This window comes from Cimex lectularius, unplaced genomic scaffold (assembly GCF_000648675.2).
Source record: "Cimex lectularius strain Harlan isolate CLEC.00 unplaced genomic scaffold, Clec_2.1 scaffold421, whole genome shotgun sequence".
NCBI classification, from domain to species: Eukaryota; Metazoa; Arthropoda; class Insecta; order Hemiptera; family Cimicidae; genus Cimex; species Cimex lectularius.
Genome location: NW_019392969.1, coordinates 163,559 through 185,686, shown reverse-complemented (window position 1 = coordinate 185,686; position 22,128 = coordinate 163,559). Strand labels below are relative to the sequence as shown.

At 36.5% G+C, this 22,128-nt stretch overlaps 1 protein-coding gene across 1 annotated transcript in view; it reads left to right on the top strand.

Moving 5' to 3' along the window:
* Positions 1-22,128, top strand: part of LOC106662044 — a 33,083-nt gene that overhangs the window by 5,012 nt on the left and 5,943 nt on the right. Inside the window, exons 2-4 of the mRNA XM_024229530.1 lie at positions 4,536-4,612; positions 15,354-15,440; positions 16,068-16,154. Coding sequence (XP_024085298.1) covers positions 4,536-4,612; positions 15,354-15,440; positions 16,068-16,154 — 251 coding nt within the window. The remainder of the gene's footprint in view (positions 1-4,535; positions 4,613-15,353; positions 15,441-16,067; positions 16,155-22,128) is intronic.

Here is a 22,128-nt window from a genome sequence, read left to right as displayed (position 1 = left end):
AATAATGTGAAATAATGTGTAAATTTAATGTAAAATTAAAAATGTGCAAATTACTATGATAACTTCAATAGCTATTTTTTTCAACTATTAATTATTATCCTCATTAAAAATTGATAAACCTACACAAGATATGTTCTAAGAATCTTGTTTTCTCAGCTGTGAATAGCTTGGTTAAATCCTATATACCTCTCTCTCTCTCTCTCTCTCTCTCTCTCTCTCTCTCTCTCTCTCTCTCTCCCTCTCTCACAAACACACACCCACACCCACAAACACACACCACACACACACACACACACACACACACACAAATTAGTACGCATAAAATAAAGTTCAATATTGAAAATGTATATACATATTTGTCGATACAATAAAGAAATAGGAAATTTTTATACCTAATCAGTCAGAATAGAATCATCTTTTCATACTTTTATTTCAAAATTATCATACTTGTCCCACTTTTTATAGGTAGTGTTCGATATTATTCAGACAACTAATTAAAACGTTCATCAGTAATACTATAACGGTCCTACATCTAAAAGCTTTTGAAAATAAAAGAATGAGTCTTATTGAGAATTTCATTAAGAATCTAATTAAACTTATAGATGGAATGATAAAGCAATTCTCGATTATCCAAGCGGCAAAAGTTCTGTTTTGGATTCCATTGTTACGTTAATTTGCTTTGCTATATCAAAAGGTAAAGAGCGTATCCAACACTGTTTCAGCGTCATTACCATTCATTAATTCACGCCTGGAAGCATAAAGCACTGGCTGTTTACATACAATCATTCACTTAAGGTTGAAAACGGATTCAGTACCGAAAATTAAGCTTAGCTCTCTCGTTACTTTTAAGCTTAATTACTTAGACGTATAGGCAGACTTAGGTTTTCCAAATGATAAACATTTTACTTTCATCAATTAATAACTTTATAGTAAACTTAACGATCTTAGAAACCATAATTGTAAAAAAAACCACACAAAGAATTCCTGAAAAACGGAGATTTCCAGTGGACAGATGTAAAACCGCAATTGAGCGTTTAGCGAACCGTAGAGTTATATAATCTAGATGGAAATGGACTAGCACAATTAGTGCAAGTTGAGTAATGCGAGTTTTCGTCATTTCAATTCAAAAATTGTACGTTTTTCTAAGGCAGTGTCAGATATGAAATCGACTGTTTTTCATGTGAACTGCGAATTTATCCTTCCTGAAGTAAGCAAATCGCTGAGTTTATTCTGAATTCATTCTAACCGACAATCTTGTTTCTAGTTTTCCCTCGACCAGGAATAAAATATAAATATGTTTTCCTTTCTTTTCGTCCTTGGTTCTCGATAAGTTTTTGAAATACCTAAACATCACTGCACCTCATTCTTATAAAAAAGTTTCATCACTACTCGAACATGAATCTATTTTGTTTTGGGCACCATCTCTAATATTCTAGAGTTAAAGTACTGACCGAGTGTCTGCCATTATGTCTCAAGCGTTCTATTCTGAATCACACCGCTGTCTGTAGTGGAAAGTCAACTTCTTCCTCCTGCCTAAACCTTAAGTCATTCATATCCTTCTTTCATATGGATGTAGTTGAAGGGCCCTTTGCATTTATCCATTTCTATTAAGTTGGTTCTCTATGACTCAACATCTCGCTCTTGACCAACACTGATCGTCGTCCTCCCGCTCACAAATCCATTGCAGAGAACCTTGCCGTTTGGAGAAGCAAGATTATCGAACAATCCCACTTTACAGATCCACACTTAAACATAAAAATCCCTCATCCAGTCCAGCTTAATCAATTCCAATGAAAATCAACGTAGGGTACTATTGTACATTTAAACTGGAACATACTTTCTTCTGACAGTACACTCAGGTTATCAAACGTCTGATATACATAATGGATAACATTACTTGCACACACATGAACTAAATGTTTTTAGGCAGCAACGAACTCATCCTAGAGATGATGTATATACTATCGAGTCTTTCAAGGTCTTGTTCTTTGTACAGTTCTACTCCGTCATTTCCTCGTCCTAATTGATTAATAAAGCATCGTACCCTCGCCTCAGAAGAATAAAGTAGCTGTGGCCCAGCGATAAGCGGGTCAGCTGACGATGGTATCACAGGTAACACTGTGGCCATGAGTGAGCAACACCCTGGTTAACGTGTATGGTGTTTAGTGACCGTTAGTTAATGATTATTCGGAGATCGTGAGATGCGGTCTGGTGTGATGTAGGTTTTAGAAAAACATTTTCTTTATCGTGCCAACGTCTCGATCTTTATTGAGATCATCTTCAGGGCTCAAAGTGTTTGTTTTCTGCATAATTGACGACACACAAGAATGACCCAATAACGCAGAAAACAAACACTTCGAACCCTGAAGATGATCTCAGTAAAGATCGAAACGTCGGCACGATAAAGTAAATGTTTTTCTAAAACTTACGTCACTCCAGACCGCATCTCACGATTTCTGAATAAATGAAGAGAGAAGGTACATTGGCAAGAAGACTGGGACAAATGTTCCGAACTAGTAAAACCAAAACAAAAAAAAATAAAATCTATGGTTCTACGTCTGTAGCCAACTATTTAAGCAAAAATTTTTTTTTTTTTTTAATTAAATTTATTTATTAAAACTGGTCTTATTAGACCAACCATTAATAGCAAAAATAAAAATAGTTTTTATTTTTGTATTACCATTGTACTATTTTAAATTGGGAAAATTTCAGGTCTATTCATTTACAATTCCTGTTGCGCGAAATTTTACGCTCTCGTTACGCAAACTTTTGTATTTCGTGAACGATTCTGTCATTATTTTGTGTGGTGTTTAGTGACCGTTAGCCAATGATTATTTGGAGATCGTGAGGTGCGGTCTGGTGTGACGTAGGCTTTAGAAAAACGTTTTCTTTATCGTGCCAACGTTTCGATCTTTATTGAGATCATCTTCAGGGCTCAAAGTGTTTGTGTCTGTGTAGATGTGTCATTCTTGTGTGGCGTGTTGAGAGTGCCCCACGACACACAAGGACGAACGGAAAACGAACACTTTGAGCCCTGAAGATGATCTCAATAAAGATCGAAACGTCGGCACGATAAAGAAAATGTTTTTCTAAAACTTACGTCACACCAAACCGCAGCTCATGATCTCCGAATAACACCGGTTAACGATGGTCTAAAATGGTCAACCGTTTTTCAAGCCAATACTGCTCTATAGTACTAACTAGTACATTTGCTTTGTGTATATTTGTATTATAATTGCAATTTTAAAAATTGAATTAGCTTCAGTACTAGGATGTTACAAAAAATGGATGATTGGAATGTGGGTAATGTTAATAAGAGATACTAAAGATTGACATGATTGCCGATCGACTTGCGCAACGGCTCCAATTTTGGGTCAGATGTGTGCATGGAGAACGTATATAATTTTTTCACTTACTCCATCCATCAAGAGAAAGTACTAATCCGTCTAAAAGAGATACGTTTGTGTAAATTTAAGACGAGGAAAAAAGATAAACCCGGATTATATGGTTTGTTTTGCACAATTTGAATATTCGATCTTTTTGTAACGGCTCTACCAATTTTACAAAACGATTCGGAAGGGTGTGTACACTGTGGGGAGGAAGGGCGTTTCCTGAATACAAATGCAGTTTGGAAAGGTGGAAGAGGCCACCCACGCGACAGCCGTAACACGTCTGCAGGTTATCGGATTTCATTTGTGTTTTATGCAACGGCCGAGGATCGCAGAAGAGTCGGGCCAAAGGTCATGAGCCCCAGAAAACAGTAGATGAAAACGAAGGAGTCCAGCCCCAGGCTGATCGCCTACAACGCCTGCTTCTCTCTTCCGTCAGCCCACACCCAAAAGTCTCAGTCCTTTCCTAGAAATCATATTTGTTTTTTCAAATCATGAGCACAGAGAGTTTTCCAACTTCTTTTAATGATCTTTTTTTTCTCTAGTTTATATTTACACTATTCCTGCAAATTCGGTATTTCGTGCTGCGATATCAAAATATCCACAGAAATTACACGGTGTCCCTGCTAATGATGACCCTTTTTAAATTTTTCATTTTTAGTAATATTTAAAAATCGCAACAGTATCCCCGTTAAATTTTTCACTAGTATTCAAAATTATATTTTTGTGGATGCGCACATCAACCTTCTTATTTTATGTGTAGAGATAAGTGACCGTTAATCGATAGTTATTCAATACACTGTTACACAGAAGACAAACACTTTGAGTGAGTAGAAATACTTTGTTTGAATATAAAATATATTTTGCATTGTATAAATTCACTTTTCCACATCCTAAATGTATTTGTTAAATGTAAACATTGTTTGTAAATCCCAGGCCCTGAAGATGATCTTAATAAAGATCGAAACGTTGGAACGATAAAGAAAATGTTTTTCTGAAACCTACATCACACCCGACCGCATCTCACGATTTCTGAATAATCATTTTGATTTGTTTTTCATTTTTTTACTTAATAATTTTTTTCTTTAAATTAGGCAATAAACTTTTTCTTATAATTTGTTTAAAATGAAATTTTGTTTGTTTCAGAGATGGGTTGCCGCTGGTTACTCATCCTTTGCCTTCTTCTCCTCCTCCAGCTCTCGTATGAAGTGTCATCATACCAGGTAAAAATTTTAAAGATTTAAGTTAAAATATCCTATGATAAGAAGTTTTGATGGATTTACTTACCGTTTACTATTTTTTAAAACTAGTGGACCGTTTTGAATCCCGGCATAGCCCGTGGCATATTAATCGATCATAATATCAAAACAATACATATTGTAAAATGTGTGTTTAGTGAACGTTAGTTAATGATTATTTGAAGATCGTGAGGTCCGGTCTGGTGTGACGTAGGTTCTAGAAAAACATTTTCTTTGTCGTGCCAACGTTTCGATCTTTATTGAGATCATCTTCAGGGCTCAAAGTGTTTGTTTTCTGTGTAGATCTGTCATTCTTGTCTGTCGAGTTAAGAGTGTCCACAAGAATGACATCTACACAGAAAACAAACACTTTGAGCTCTGAAGATAATCTCAATAAAGATCGAAACGTTCGCACGATAAAGAAAATGTTTTTCTAAAACCTACGTCACCTCAGACCGCATCTCACTCTCTCCAAATTATTTGTTCATTCCTTTCTGATTGTTTTTTTGAACATTTTTATTATAATAAACTAACCTAACCTTACAGTTAAAAATTGTTTATTTGTCAAAAATCCGTTCTCATTATGCCAAAGAGATTTGAGTTATTTTCCTCAACTCGACATCCATTCAAGTCAAATTCTTTGGACTGCAGACTTGGAGCAGACTGACATGGAATCCACGTACAAAACTTAAGAGACAACTCAACAGAAGAGTAGGACTACTACGAAGACTTCTAGGACCGAAATTTATGTTGAAGTCAACACTAAACTAACCGTATAAACGACTTTACTTCAACCTCTTTAGGCATACGGAATGAAACTTGTGGTTCTACCTAGCCATCCAACATCCAGCGCAGCCAATCCTTCCAATCAAAAGTCCACAGAAAAATTGTCGTCTCCTTATTAAGTCACTTACCTCACTATCCACAACGACCTCAACATTCCTTTTGTCAACGAACTTCCCGATTCTAAAAGTTTCTAGATCCATCTTAAATCAACTGCTCGAGCCCTCTCCACACATTCTCATCCCGACAACCCGCCACGAATCCGAAGGTTTCACAACTGAAATCTTTACTTAGGCCCTCTATACACGGTCGACGTAACTTGAACACGATGCGATTACAACCCAACCTCGTCCCGATCAAACGGTCATTCAGACTACTTGTGTTTTGCCAGGAGGTTTCCACCACATAAACGGTTTTTGAAAGATAGTGAGTAGTTCAAGTAATGAGGAGGACAAATGAACCTGTGAAACCTCTACTGGTACCGACAAATGAAGAGGAGCCGAAGAAAAGATTGGGTACATCCATACAATCAATTATTGATTAAGCCGCGGAAGAAAAATAATTGAATACACTTTATGTATATAAATATTCGTATATTATGTATTACCTTTATTTACTTTTTTGTTCATTCAGAAGGGTCTAATAATTTTATAACTATATATCATTAAGCGTACAAGAACGTTGTAATAATTGCTAAAACTAATTAAAAACCCTCATACCATGCCTTCACCGTTGTGTCCTTTCAGGAATAACCAAGGAGAGTGTAATTGTACAAATCAGGATGGTTTTTCCCCCTCCTGTAAAAATTTTATGTTCGACGCCACTGGGATACTAACCCGCAACCAGCTCGATTTTTGCAGTGCACTGCAGGTCGCACGAATCGAATCCAAGTTGTGTCGCAACCAAGTCGAGAACGGATCGAAATGGTGTCGACCCGAGAATGGACAGGAAGTAGAGTTGAATCGACGATGGCCTCAAGGACTCCTTGCCCGATAATCCCTGACACTGAGTGCCAGCATTAGTTGGTTGGTCGTGGCTAGGGCTGTGAAATATATGAATTTACATATTTTTCCTGGTTAACTAAAACATCCAGTTTTAACAAACTGTACATGTTTTGAAAAATTTTAAATCAATTTAAGTTATATTTATTTTGCAAATTTGTGCATATATTGCCATAAATGCATATTTTGCATAAGTGGATTGTAATTGCATATTTTCTTACATATCACGCATATCGGTATTTGGCACTGAGCTTCCATTCTTCCGTTTCCACATAATGAACGAGTTTGTGTTTGGTCAGTTGCTGCTCCATCGCTTTCCGCCAACTTTCGGTCGCCTTTTCTTCTCTTGGAATAAGTGGAGAAGGAATACTGTTTGTACCACAGTAAAGTTCTCTTGAAATAGTTTAATTGGATTCATGGAAATATTACGACCTCAGTTCTCTTCTTTCCCTACCATCAAACTTCTCAGCTTTACACAGTACCTCATGCATTTTCCATCATAAAACATTATTGTGTGTTGTGAACTGACTACTCCTAAAATGCCGAAAGTCCCCACAAAGACGAAAGATCTTGTTCAAGAGTATGTGCTTGAGTTTTCAAGTGGGACTTGTAAGAGCGAAGCAGACGTTTTGTACTGTGTTTGTTGTGATAAACCTGTACCAACAGGTACACGTTTTTGGTAGCATAGCACATAAAGACGACAAAATTCAAGGAAAACAAAGGTAGGAAGTAAGTTTCAACAAACCTTTGTGACACAAGCTGCCACAAGTGCTGGGTCTGGAAAGTCCGGGTTCGATACGATTTATGTCGTGCTTTAGTTAGAAATGACACATCCATCCATAAACTAAGCCACCCTGAATTCTTTTTTTTTTTTAGAAATACACAGGGAAAACCATTCCCCACGAAAATACCCTCAGGACATCTCACCTGGATCTTATATACAATGAAACACTCCATAAAATCAGTGACTTCATCGAAAATGAACCGATCTGGGTTTCGATGGATGAGACTACGGATTTTTTAAATTTAACTTTTTTTTTAAATGCGTTTTTTGTTTTTAGTATTAGCCATTGTTCCTCTCGCCACTGTTCCTCTTTTCAATATAATTATGTGCTTTAATTTGAGGTAGTTTTTGCGTATATTCAGCTTTAAATTGCATTTTTACCAAATATATTTACATATATATGTGCATTTTTGTCTGTTTTTGTTGCATATAAATCACAGCCCTAGTCATGGCATATGGCCTCCGGGTGCAGCGCTGGCATTGTGTCCGTGTGATTTTTTTTTTAAATCACATTTGTAATATGTATTAAAAAAAATCCTCAACACTTACCAACAGCACTCAAACTAATAAAATCTCACCTAATATGCATTAAAGTTTTGTAAAGTTCAAAACTAACCGATCTGTGTATAAGGAAAAGGTCAGGCAATAATTTATAAAGCGTAATAGTCCATATTGCACATGTGGGATTGATGAGGTTGTAAACTGGCAATCCTGTGGTCCAACTACTCATTTGATTACAAACCGGGTTAAAAACCGTTTTAGAGAAATTAACCGGATGTGGGGTAGATCTGTGGTGACAGTCTGTCTGACTGCCGTTCTCCGTTCGACCGTCGATAGATTTTATTCAAATCTGTTAAAATCACCCGATACGATGATTTTCAAACGTGCTTCCATGTTGATATTTCTGAGTTGTAGACTTTAACTAAATAAAAATAAACCGTCGAGTCAGAAGTAGGCTAATGTCAGCAGTAGTGACGGGCACTCATTTCCTCCTATCCGACCGTTAAACTTCTTTTATACGGCGAACATGTGCACTACCAAGATTGGAAGTCGTGTTCTTCTCTGACGAGTGAAAATTTATTGGCATGCTTAAGACGTGTCGGAAAGTGGCCACTGTCGGGAAAGAGGGTTGCACAATGATATATTATACTTCCGTGTGCTTTCCAAGGCGCTAGGAAAGGACGAAATTACGAAATTAGTCTCTGTAAGAATCAAATCCTAGAAGCACGAACGTAAGGTTTAGTCGACTGTATAAAATATCGTTTGTCCCATTTCAGGAAAATAGCTCCCGAATGAACCTGGATTTGGTTGGCATTTTGCATTATGAACATTAGCATAAATTATACCATAGCAACGATTTTAACTAAACATATTTAAATTATGTTATAGTTAGATAAATATATAATAATACTAGATAANATATATATATATTATAAATGTATATTTTATATGCAGCATATTTATATGCATAATTTAAAAAAATGGATATAAAATTTAAATAAATTGCTTATCATTGGGTTGTTCCAAATAAAATGTCCTATATTACAACATTTAAAGAAATTTAACGAGTTTCTAGCAAAATATCTGCGACTGAGACTGTGTTATTTCCAAGAAGACGAGTTCAATTTTTGGGTTTTTGATTAAATGTGTGGTTTTTAGTGACCGTTAGTCAATGATTATTCGGAGATCGTGAGATGCGGTCTGGTGTGACGTCGGTTTTAGAAAAACATCACGCAAACGTTTCGATCTTTATTGAGATCATCTTCAGGACCTGGGATTTATAAACATTGTTTAAATTTTACAAATTTAAGACGTAGGATGTGGAAAAAATTATGAATTTATATAATGCTAGAAAATTTTTTAGATAAAAAAACTGAATTTATACAATGCTAGAAAATTTTATATTAAAAAAATGAATTTATACAGTGCTAGAAAATTTTAGATTCAAGAAAAAAAATTCATTTATACAATGCTAGAAAATTTTAGGTTCAAAGTGTTCGATTTCCGTGTAGATGTGTCATTCTTGTGTGTCGTGTTCACAGTGCCAGTGAGATATTGCTGTTTTATGTATAATTATGTTGGGGAAGAAAGTCGGGATATACCTCAAAGAAGCCGACTTCTCATATAAAAAATCTTCTCCACATTCTACATGCATTTGTAAAATTTAAACTATGTTTTTAAATCCCAGGCCCTGAAGATGATCTCAATAAAGATCGAAACGTTGGCATAATAAAAAAAATATTTTCTAAAAGCTACGCCACACCAGATCGCATCTCACGATCTCCAAATAATTTTTGATTAAGGCTGTTCTAAAAAAACTATTCGTCGTTGATTAGGAAAGTTGTCTCACCTGTGAAGACATGACCTATGAAACTAAGCCCACGGAACAGCATCAACATCAATATCGTACAAACTTTTTAAACCGTCTGAGAACATGCAGTACGACTTACAAATAAAACAGATTCTGGAAACTTAAAATTAATCGAAAGAGTTAAAGAGTGTTATAAGAAGAGAGAAAAAAATTTACATGTGTCCATGAAAGGGATGAATGTCAGAACCTGAAAAGTCACTACACTTGCATTTTTCATTTTCAAATCAAATAAAAGAACCATTTTGGCCCATAATATCATGAAGAAAAATGGATCATATACAGGGCGTCCCAGTTCCTTCTGACGAAACTGAGGGAATCGATTCTACTCTTCGTTTGGAGCAAAAAATGCTCAGGAGAAAATTTTCGGAAAGTTCTCTATTTTGAAGATATTCGTCAATTTAGGTTTTTTCAACTTTTCACTACCTTACCACATAAAAACGCTTACAACTTCCAAAATGTTGAGACTACAACAAATTAATTGAATGTTCGAAAACGTGAGCTAAGGTAAATTTGAAGGGGGGTAGAAATTCAGAAAGTCAGTTATGCCTTCGAGAAGAGGGAAAAACTTTGAGCATTTCCTCTGAAAAGTTCTTCCATTGTTGTTAGGTGCTTGCTACAAGAAGAACCATTGCATTTTATTGTGTGAAGCTTTCTGGTATGGTTTTTGTGAGATTACTGATGAGTCATTTTTATTTTACAAAGCGAGTTCTAATTGGTTTATTTCTGCCCCCCTTCAAAATTACCTTAGCTCACGTTTTCGAACATTCAATTGTTATTTTTCAACTCTACTAGAACGTTATTTAAAAACCTGGATATATCAACGTAAAGCATATTAGATGAAGAAGTTTTTGTAAAATTTGACAAGTTGTAGGTATTTTTTTGTAACCTCAGTAGAACGTACAATCATGACCAAAATTTTAAATTTTGACATGTTCCAACTGATATTGGCTAACATTTTATGTCATTCAGATTATTGCAAAGAAGTATCTTACAGCAAATTTAGCGTTCTTTCAAATGGTGTAATTGGATTTGTTGAAGTCTCAACATTTTGGAAGTTGTAAGCGTTTTTATGTGGTAAGGTAGTGAAAAGTTGAAAAAACCTAAATTGACGAATATCTTCAAAATAGAGAACTTTTCGAAAATTTTCTCTTGAGCATTTTTTGCTCCAAACAAAGAGTAGAATCGATTCCCTGAGTTTCGTCAGAAGGAACTGGGACACCCTGTATGGCAAACGGTGTTTATCATATTAGTGGTTAGATGATGGCCGCCTGGTCACATGACAAAGCACAATCGATTCATTCGAAAAAATGTAGGAGTACGGGTTTTCTATGGCTGAGTCCAATCAATATTATTTTGCTCTAAACTTTGTTCTTGAAGAAATTGTCCAAATGAATCAAAATTTTTATTTAAAACACTGCCGGATCTGGTGAATAAGAAATGTTCTATCCGGTTGGTCGAAAAATTGACTATAAATATTTCAAAAAAGCTTCCCTCTGAAATCCTAGCACATCAACCTAATAAATCATCCCTGAGCTTGTGCAACGTTTTTTGCTAATGAAAGGTGGATTAAACAAAGGCTTTTCTCTTTTTCCTTTATGTCCTTACTTCTTATTTTTTCAGCTAGGAAACTTAGCAAGTTGTTGAAAAGAAATGTGTAAAAAAAAGATGGTCGATAATCCCAATAAAATATAGTTTATATAACTTACTTCCTGTTCACAAAACGGACATCATTATGACAACACATTATGTTTCACAAAATCAACAATTTACAGCATTTATTTTAAAAAAAAATGTTAATTTTAAATGCATTAGATTTCGAGGTCCGATTGGCCAAATAAAATCTTTCAATTAATTAATCCTTATGTAAGGCATTAGTTGAGATATTGTTAATTTTAACAATAGAATGATAGACAGACCGAGTTATATTATAGCGATTATTGAAAAATCGAAATGTTGGAATACGTTCTCGAGACGACTTCCTCCTCGGTGATCATGTCCTGAAGGTGTTGTTTTTGGTGAAATGTCTGATGTTTCAGCACGTCCTCTGTAAAGGGACCGGAACCCGGGTGGGACGGTAATCGCCGTGTCGGAAGGTATCCCTGATTTACCTGCCGTTTTGTCTGTAATCGCCGCATTTGACTAGAAGAAAATTGTTCTTTGCTTTCCGAACGGCCTCGGGACCTTTCACGTCCCGCCGACAAATCGCCTGAACGGTTTCTGCACGTGCTCTGCGGGCTTACATGACTCCGATATTATGAAATTATCAATTTTTAACGAAAATAAACCTGTTTTTCGACCTGTTAGCGATTTGTGATGCTTCATATTTACACGTTGTACAGGGCGTAACTTTTTTTGTGTACCTTTTCTGAGTATTCATATCGTAAAAGTGTGAGATTTCCTCTTGTAGTCTACAGAGGGATGAACATACATAAAAACACGACATTCACTGCCGAAATCGTACACAACGAATTATAAACATCCTAGACTTAGCTACTACAAAAACCGATCACAAGCTCAAGTCGATACATAAAGAAAACCAACTGCAAGAGACATCAATAATAATCGCCCAAACGTACGCAACATGGCACTACTCAAATACACTCCAGACAAAATCTTTACCACTACCTTGAAAGACAAAAAACAAGATTTAAAAAAAAATCATAGCACAAAACAACAGCTACACGGTGGCCGCAACGGTTACGGCTTTGATACGGTGTTCAACTTCATGCTAAGTTCTGATGACGCCTACAACCCGACACGGTATGGTATGGTATGGTGGAAAGGATACTGGGATATTCCCCAGGCACTGCAGCCTTCTGGCTTATTGTACCTTCCCAGTTCCCTAGTTTAGTCAATAGACTCAATCCTTCTTCTCAGAAGTATCAGGTCATTGACTGTTATTGCTGCAATTTGGTTCCGTGAGTCTTTTTCGTACGTTAGGTTAAACCTCCATTGAGCTGTTGCTTCGCATTCGAAGATGATATGAGTGGCTGTTTCTTCCTCCTCATTACATAATCTGCAAATGGGATCATCATTGTATATACCCATGTTGTGTAGATGTTTTCTCAGATACCAATGACCGGTTAGTAGTCCCACCACTCCTCTGAGTTTTGCCCTCTCCAATTGTAGCAGTGTTTTTGCCAATTTTGGTGAGGGTTGTTTCATCATAAGTTTACTATGTCTAGCACCGCTAGAGTTTATCCACTTCTCTCTTTGTTTTGCTTGGATCCATTCTGCGATGGAGGATTCTGTTTGTTTTTGTTATCCCAAGGATAGGTTCGGGGCCTATGAATGGTCTTGCTCTGGCCAGTTTGTCTGCTTCTTCGTTACCCAGAATTCCCCTGTGCCCTGGCACCCAAGATATCATCAGGTTGTTGTGTTTTCCCAGGTTTTGGAGATTTTGGATACATTCACTGACTAGTTTTGATGTAATTCTTTTACATGCCAATGCTTTAATAGCTGCTTGGCTGTCTGATCTTATGAGGATTTTTTTGTCAGTGTAACTCTTTTAAGATTTTCCAGGACACAAGCGTTGATGGCATGTATTTCTGCTTGAAAGACCGAAGTATACTTCCCTAATGAGTTTGATTGCTCATGTTTTGGGCTTGTACAGAAAACGCCTGCTCCGGTTCCTTCGTTTGTTTTGGAGCCATCCGTATACCATATCATTGTATCTGGTGCTTTCCTGTGTTCTTTCTCTCCTTTATAGTCTGTTGAGACTTTATAGGAAGTTGTGAAGATTGTTTCCGGAATCATGTAGTCAGTCCCCATTTTTAATAATGGGTGTCTGATTTTATTGATTATGGTTGTATGCCCGAATTGTTTGGTTCCTTTCCTATTTAATTGTTTTTGGAGCACAACCCGACATACTTTCAATTTTTTTTCAAAAACACCAACACCCGGAGATTGATATGACCTTTCCTTTTGCGAACTCTTGTATAAAACACACAGCTACAACAAACTCAATAAAGCAGAAAAAAGGCAATAGAGAAACAGAACGACACTTCCCAAACAGATATTAGATAAACCACATTTACATACATAGGGAAAGAGACCAACTAACCAATTAATTTCAATAACTTAGGAATAAAAACTGCACTCAGGACCACAAACACAATGGGGGGCGTCGGTGGCCGCAACGGTTTAGGCGTTGACACGGCGCTCATCACTGTAAGGTAAAAGACCCCGGGTTCGAATCCAGCGGCCCTGCATTCAAACCCGACATACTTAGAAATGTGCTTTTTTTTTCAAAAACACTGGCACCCTGATGGTTTATATGACCTCTGCTATTGCGAACCCTCATAAAAAAAAGAACAAAAACACAATTGGAAAACTCCTGATACTTAACGTCGCACAAGAGTAACTCACGAGGCACATGCGAACAGGCGGACAGGGAGAAAAATAAAATATACAAAACAAGTTTAAAGCATTTAGGAACAGCAATGGAAAAATCAAACTACGCAATTCACCTCATACAAAACCCGAACCATCAACAATATAGACCTGATATTATTGTAAATTGGCGTGCAAATAAAGCATGAAAACTAGAAATGTAAAAACGTAAAACATCCAAAATGACGAAACTCACCCGACTAAAGAAAAAACCACTATCTCACCACTAATTATGGCAAAAGGCCTAAACGTGTCTGAGACCAAAATTATCGTAAACGACCAGGCTACCGAGTTATGTGGTTATTGGTGTGTTTCCGATCGTCATGGACCGCTTGATCTCCTGTTTTCAGACAATTTCCATTTCGTCTTTTTCAGTAGAGCTTCATCGATTCACTAAATCGATTAGGATCACTTAACTGGGTCCGTCTATTTTCGTTGATTTCTTACGTTTCGCTCATGCGATTTTTGTCAACACATCTTCAGGTGTTCAAAGCCGCTTTTGAGCTAACTTTAAAATACAAACGAGAATCCAATAAAGTGATCGCAGACCAACCAACCAACACCTACCAACTTCAACCGTTCCGGTGTCTTAGCAGTACGGACAATTCACGTTTTCTATTATTAGCAAAGATTAGCAACCACAACTCTAAATGTACCTGTCATGAACATTTAAAAAATTAAAATTTATATTATTTATAATTTCTAATCAATTGGAAAACGTAACATTTTAGTCACCTAAGTAGTTTTCTCATCTCATATTATTTTTGTTGTATAATGGATTCCTCAAAAACTAAATATTTTAAACTATTATTGTAAAATTATCTTTAGTAGAATAATGAAGTTGCCGAAAGTAAGTATGACACTTTCATATTGAAGGTTTTCTCAGGTTGAAAATCAGTTCACAAACCGTATCATTATTATTAAACACTTTTTACTTGGAAAAGTAAGTAATTAAGACTAATTGCTTCGAAGAGCGTCAGGCATTTCCATGTGGTACTTACAGATTATAATAATAAATTCAGATTTTATCGAATCCGAGAATCGAATAGATTACATGACATTCGAAAAATGGCAAAAAGGAGGGAAAATTCAAAAGGTGGGTTGAGATGGGAAGTTGGTGTCCGAGTGGATCGAAGTAACGATAGATCAAGTGGAAGAGCAGCGGCGTATTTAGCCGAAGGTCGTGGGTTCGAATCCCGCTCGTGACATTGGCTTTTTTATTTCAACCAATACCTTACAGACATATTCTTTGAGTTTACTTCCACGTCAAAGCACGCAATAAGGAACTTTTTCTTTTCAGTCTGTTCATTTTGTTTTATAATTATTATTTAGCATTTTTATATGACCACATTTTTTTAAAATCTTTTATCTTCTATAACATATATTATATTTCAGAATGGAGGAAAAAAAGGAGTAAAGAGACAAATATTCAAGAGAAGAGGCCCAGGTTTCTTCGGACTTTTATCCCAGTTCGTTCGAGAGGTAAGAACTATCGATCTATTTTTGTTAAATGTTTTAAGTAACAAGAGGATAAAATTATAAAGGAAAAGACTACATAAAAATAAGGATCTTTTAAGAAACACCCTTGAGGGACTACGGCCAATTTATTGTACAATAAAGAAGACGCAAGAAACGACTTAACGGCACAGTTGACTTTTTCTTTTGTCTGTTTATGTATGTAATATTATATCCAAGAGAAACTCGGGGTTATTGTAAGATATAGAAAGAAGAGTAACTATAACGAACTGGTTCAGGTACGGTCACCTCTACGACCCCGATAAATAAAACAAAACATTACTTTCTATATCTTCTAATTTGCAGATCTCGCTTCTTAAATATTAACTACCTTAAATTGAAAGTTAGATGCGGATAGAACGTCATATTTTATTTCACTATATTGAATATTTTATTATTTTTACAAACTGAAACGATATTTTCTATTTTCTGACGATTCTAGAAGAAGGATTTCAATGTGGGATCGTAAGTTAACTGATCAAATTAATCAATTAATCAAATATTAATGAATGAATAGTTGTGTGTATAGACGAAACTCTTGCAATGCAATCATTAATTATTTATTTTTTCTTAATTCGATTGAATTTTTTCCAGACTATCTCCGACACGAACTATGCCGTTAGGAATATAACCAATATAATCAACAACGAATTTCCTTCGCCCAGCGCTCAATTAGAAGAGGTAGGTGTAATAAAAATATAAACTATTATTAAAAAGTAGATTTACGAGATGCTTGGCAAACATGGCGAGTTATAAAAGCTACAAAAGCCTGCAGGAAGATTATAATTAGAAAATAGGAAAATAAGTATGTTACGGCCAATGCCGTGGAAAGAAAGAAAAAAATAATAATGAAAAGAAAATGTTAATGAAATGTTAATAAAATAAATTTTTTTAAATTTAATTTATTTATTAAAACTGGTCTTATTAGACCAACCATTAATTTTACTATAATATTATAGAATAAATAAATGTTTACATTCTTATAAACCCATTGGTACAATAAGATTTACATTTCACTATTCACTTTTAACTACACAAGTTCATATGGCTTTGTTCTTTTTAATCTTCTGACCATGTTTCGGTTATGTAAGAGTTTGGTCGCTTCCACATTCTCGTGCTGGCTGAGGCGAGCCTGGTGTTTGGCGGCAAATCTTTGTATTTCCGCCGTGACTTCAGGGATATTAAGATCCCTATGTAAGTCCTTATTCCTTATGTACCAAGGTGCATTGACCATGTAAGATTTTATTTTGGAGTGTTTGTATGATTTTGATATTGTTGTGTTTGGTACAACCCCATAGTTGAATACCATATGTCCACATAGGCTTTATGACTTGTTTATATAATAATATTTTATTTTGTATTGCAAGATTGGAGCCACGTCCTATCAACCAGTATAGCTGTCTATACCTTAAACCTATTTCTGTCCTTTTTTTCTTCACGTGTTCTTTCCATCTCAGCTTGGCATCTAAGGTCATTCCCAGATATTTAGCTGTATTGCTGTATGGTATAGTAGTTCCGTCGATTGTGAGCGACGGAACATGGTCCACCTTTTTGTTTGTAAAGGTTAGATGAACTGATTTATGTTGATTTAGCTTGATTTTCCATTTTTTTGTCCATTCGTGTATCTTATTACATGCATTTTGGAGGATTTTGGTTGAGTGGGTGATAGTCGATCCTAGTGATATCACCGCTGTGTCATCTGCAAACGTTGCAATTTTTACTCCATCTATTTTCGGAAAATCACTGGTGTATAACAAGTAAAGCAGTGGACCTAAAATGCTACCTTGTGGCACTCCTGCATTTATTGTTTTTAATTTTGAATATTGATCTTCTTGTTTGACTCTAAACAGTCTGTCAGTTACGTAGGAACTGATAATATCGACATATTGCTTTGGTAGCATACCTTTTAGTTTATTGATGAGTCCTTCGTGCCAGACCTTGTCAAAAGCTTGTGAGACATCAAGGAAGATAGCAGAACAAATAAATTTTAAAAAAATTCTAAATTAAAATAAATGACGGGAGAGATTTATAAGGGACTTACCACCTTCCTTCAGATGACGGCTGCACGAAGCGTAGAGAGCTCGGGCCCGAATACCCTGACCTCTCCGCAGAATATGAGATGATTTCAGGTGGAAGAGATCGATGTAGAAGCACAGAGGGTTCGCGGAGATTCGCGTGATTTTGGATCTTTTTTAAATTAATAAAGGAGAGAAATATATGAGATTAAAGAGAGGCGTAAGGACACTTTCTTTCCTAGGAGTAGAGCAGGACTGGGGCTGTAAGGAACGTGGGAGTTGGATTAAAGATTACACTAATCCAAAACAAAGCATATTTCTAAAATAAGATGGCTGGCGTCAACAAGTACGTAGCACGGAAGATTCTTCTAATTGTTTTGTTGTCTGCGTACCCAGACTGGAGGACAATGAAAAGGCAGAGGAGGCGTCTAAGGCCGGGACCAACCTCTTGACTTAACCATTGAGATCCGGCTCTCTGACGCTAAAAATGCAATTAAAAACATGATTAAAACAAGATGGGAACGACGGTGGGTCGTTTTGGTTGAGAAGCATTCACCTATCTAGATCACTGTCGATAGGTCCTCGGAAAGAAGAAGAGTCATCGTCACATGATTAACGATAGACCATACGACACACGGAATTTGGGACAAAGGCTGCGAGACGAAGGTTGCTCGATGTGTCCTACCTACTTGAAGGGTGCAATTTCCTTGGCTCTACATAGAGAGCGTGAGAGGAACGCCACTCGTCATGATAATCGTGCTTGAGCACGGCAGCGAGAATCAGGGTCTAATTTTCCATTTTTAGAAGAAAAGGGTTGTTTTATTGTATACAGGGTGGGCTCAAACGAAACAAAAATACTTTGAGGATATATAGGAAATTTCATGCTGAAGAAAAAAAGTTCCTATGAATATAGGTCTTCAAATGAAGCCTTCTAGAGAAACACTCAAAATCTCTAAAAACCGTGTTTTTTAGGTTTTTTCAAGGATTACTCCTAAATGGCTCCATGTCTCCAATACTTATAAAAACCTATTCGAGCATTAACTTTTGGGTAGAATTCGAGCAACCGCACGTTTTTATCTTAATCCGTTGTCGAGATATGATTTTTTATATAATAACCACTTTTTTGTAACTTTTTTACAGTGTTAACACTTCGAAATAAACGTTATAGGAAATTAAATTCTAGGTTAAATGAGTCCAACGCCAACTCATAGGCACGGGAGCCACTATTTTTGGCCAATTTTCAAAGTTTTGACTTGTTAGTAAATCGCTTGGAAGGCTATTAGGTTGGTCTCATTTTACACTGAAAAAACGTTTTTAAAAATTTATTTTGTTTTTCTCAAAAAAATGGTAATTATATTTTTTTTTAAATCATATCTCGGCAACGGAATAAGGTAAAAACGTGAGGTTGGTCTCAATCTACTCAAAATTTAATCTTCGAATAGGTTTTTTCGATACGTATTTTGAGAATGGAGTCATTTTGGAGTAATTCTTGAAAAAAAACCTAAAAAACACGGTTTTTGGAGGTTTTTGCGTGTTTTTTTCACAGAAGGCTTCATTTGAGGACCTTTGTTTATAGGAACTTTTTGTTCAGAAATTTCCACAAACCCTCAAAGAATCTTTGTTTCGTTTGGGCCCACCCTGAAAAGTACCGATAGTTTTGTGTACCAAGTGTTGAATGTGAATGTATTTATTGGCGAGAATGCGTAGTGTGAGAGGGCTGTTGGCGGAATATTGAGTATCCACCCCATCGACTCTCAGTTAGTCAGTTCAGTACTCAGTTTAGTTATATAATATGTGTAGAGGGTGATGGAGGAAATCCAGTACTCACTCCACTAGTCTAATTGAGTGGATGGCATGTAAATAGAAAATAATATATTTTAGAATGAGTAGTGATGAATAAATTCGCATGAGTGTGAATTCGCATGGGTTTGGATCGAACGCGTTGGGTGCTGAATTGGCCCCAGATATTGACCCGAAGCCCAACCTCAATCTTTGCAAATAAGACAGAGGTTTGACCCAGGACTGCCAACACCCGAGGAGGATGATTCTCGAGGCCTGCCGGTGATTTACTGTAAATTACGAAAATTGGAATTGCCGGTGTATTGCGAGAAGTGATAGTCTTAACCCTGCGCATGTGGGCATAAGGGTGACTGGCGATAAGTGTCAAAAGTTTCGGGTGTTTCTATTTACCATATGAAACAAAAACACTTCTTATCGACCCTGCCCAAATCTCAACGGTAAAAAAGTAATTTCAAGTTTTGGTGTTTTTCGACTTAGGTCCAATAAATTGCTTATAAATTTCAGCATTACTGTCTGTAGAAATCTGGTTTGTGCCACCTGAAAGAACGTTAAATCTGCTTAAGAAAACTTATTTACATTGCGGAATTGATGGAAAAGTTTTGCACGAAAAATTCAAAAACAAAAATGTTGGAATTAGGAATTTTTTGAAAATGTTGGATTGGTTAATAACTACAATCATCTGGAGCTTTGCAAATTTCCTTAAACGTTCCCCATTCCATTAGCTTACAGAGGTATACCCAACTTTTTGGATTGCGCTTCTGGAAGGCCCAAAAATGTTGCATCTTGTTGAAAAAACTAGCGTCGATGAAGGCGGGGGTGCAGGCTCTTGAGTTTCGTGTCAGTTCTTTATATTTCCATTCAATCAGTTTGCTTTATGTTATCAGCTGACAACATCCTCAGCTTGGTGATTTAAAATAAATCTTTGTTCCTAATGTACACCTCGCTGATATGCATTTCATTCACGGCTACTGCAACGGTAATGCTACTGCTGCAGGGAGATAATACCATGCTCGATTTCCACATCAAGACGTTCCACCAGATCGCACCTTCCAACGACTTCATCAGAGGCTGAGGGAAACCGGTTCTTTCACTCGAAGACCGAGGAAAGACAATCAGCAAATTGGTGTAGATGAGGAAATTTTGCATTCTGTTAATCGTGATCGCGAAACCAGTACACGTACGTTAAGTACAGACCTTGGTGTCTCACAATGGAGAGTTCCCTCCGTCGGGAAGAATTGTACCCTTACCATTTTACGAGGGTGCAAAGTTTGGAACGAAACGACCACCAGCAGCGATTTTATTTTTTCCTCTTCATTGCTGGTGGTCATTTCGTAAATTTCCACTCCATCAATTCTGCAATGTAAATAAGATTTTTCTACAGATAGTAATTCTGAAGTTTATAAGCAATTTAGTGATCCTAAGGTAGGATGATCCAAAAGCGAAGAAACGAATGAGCACGCGTCCATTAGAACAAATTCGTTCGGTCGTGTTGGGCCGTCTACGGCCGAAGCACTTTCTGATCCAAATAAAGTTGGATTTTCCAGTCCTATTCGGCCGAATGGTTACTTCGACTTCAACTGTCAACCACGTGACATCAAACGCTCACCATTGTTTAACGCCGTTCTTTGCTTTTTGCTTACCTTTTCGTTTCGTTTTCATTTCGATGGATTGCGAAAAATTGATAAGTGCGGTTGAGGAGCAGGCTCTTGGGACATGCGTGATCCACTCTATCATCGGAAAGATGTCCAGCGTAAGCTGTGGTCAAGGATAGCTTTAGAAATCTTCTAATATTTTTGTTTATTTCTTTCATTCCATTTGTATGTAAACTAAGAATTTTCGAGCAGCAACAAATCTTCTACAACCATTTGGGCTGTGTCGTGAACTGACGAAAATCGGCTACAGTGGACGACGGCGTTCGGCTATATTGCCGATCGTCCGTTTGGTCAAATAGTTCGGCTGTTGAACGGCCGTCGTAGTTCGGTTCCAATGGACGAGCAGCCTTAGTCGAAAAATTAAAAAAAAAAACGAAATTACTTCTTTACCGTTGAAATTTGGACAGGGGTAGATAGGACGTTATTTGTTGCATATAGTAAGTAGAAACACTTGAAATTTTCGACACTTATCGCCAGTCACCCTGTATATGTACATACATTTGCGGATTTGAGCTCATATAAATCCAAATCTTTTGATTTTTAATATTTTTAGAAATACTACAAATCTAGTGTACAATTCGTAAAATAAAAGTAAAATTAGTTTCTCTTTTCCATCCTATAATTTTTTTTTTAATTATTCGAATGCTGTTTTCCATTGTAATGAATTTGTTATATTTTAACCAATTTCGATTGTTTCTTGGGACAAGATTGGTGTTATCTGAAGCGGACGGGATCTCTTGAATTGGTAAATACCGGTTCTTCGATTGATTTATTCAGTTAGACATGGTAATATGTCCATCCATACGGAAAGAATCAATAACTGATGCCACTCAGCAAAAACGACGTTTCAACTATTTTCCTTTTTGGGATAGTTGTTTTCTTTCATGCCACGTGGTGGGTATTTGATTTGTTGCCAATGCTAATCCTTAATCCCATTTTCCTGCCATGTGCTGACAATTCGAGTTGTCATTATGGTCGATTTTCTCGGAGAGCCGTGGAGATTGACGAACCGTATGAACGATTGATGAACTTTCTAACTGCTTCTATTAGATATTACGGCGCAATTGCCGATGCCCATATGAAATAATAACAAAAAGAATCATAATGGGGTTTAAGCGTAAGCTTCAATGGCCGGAATATTAAAGTAATGACACAACTGTGAATAATTTTCCTGGAGAAAAAATAAGC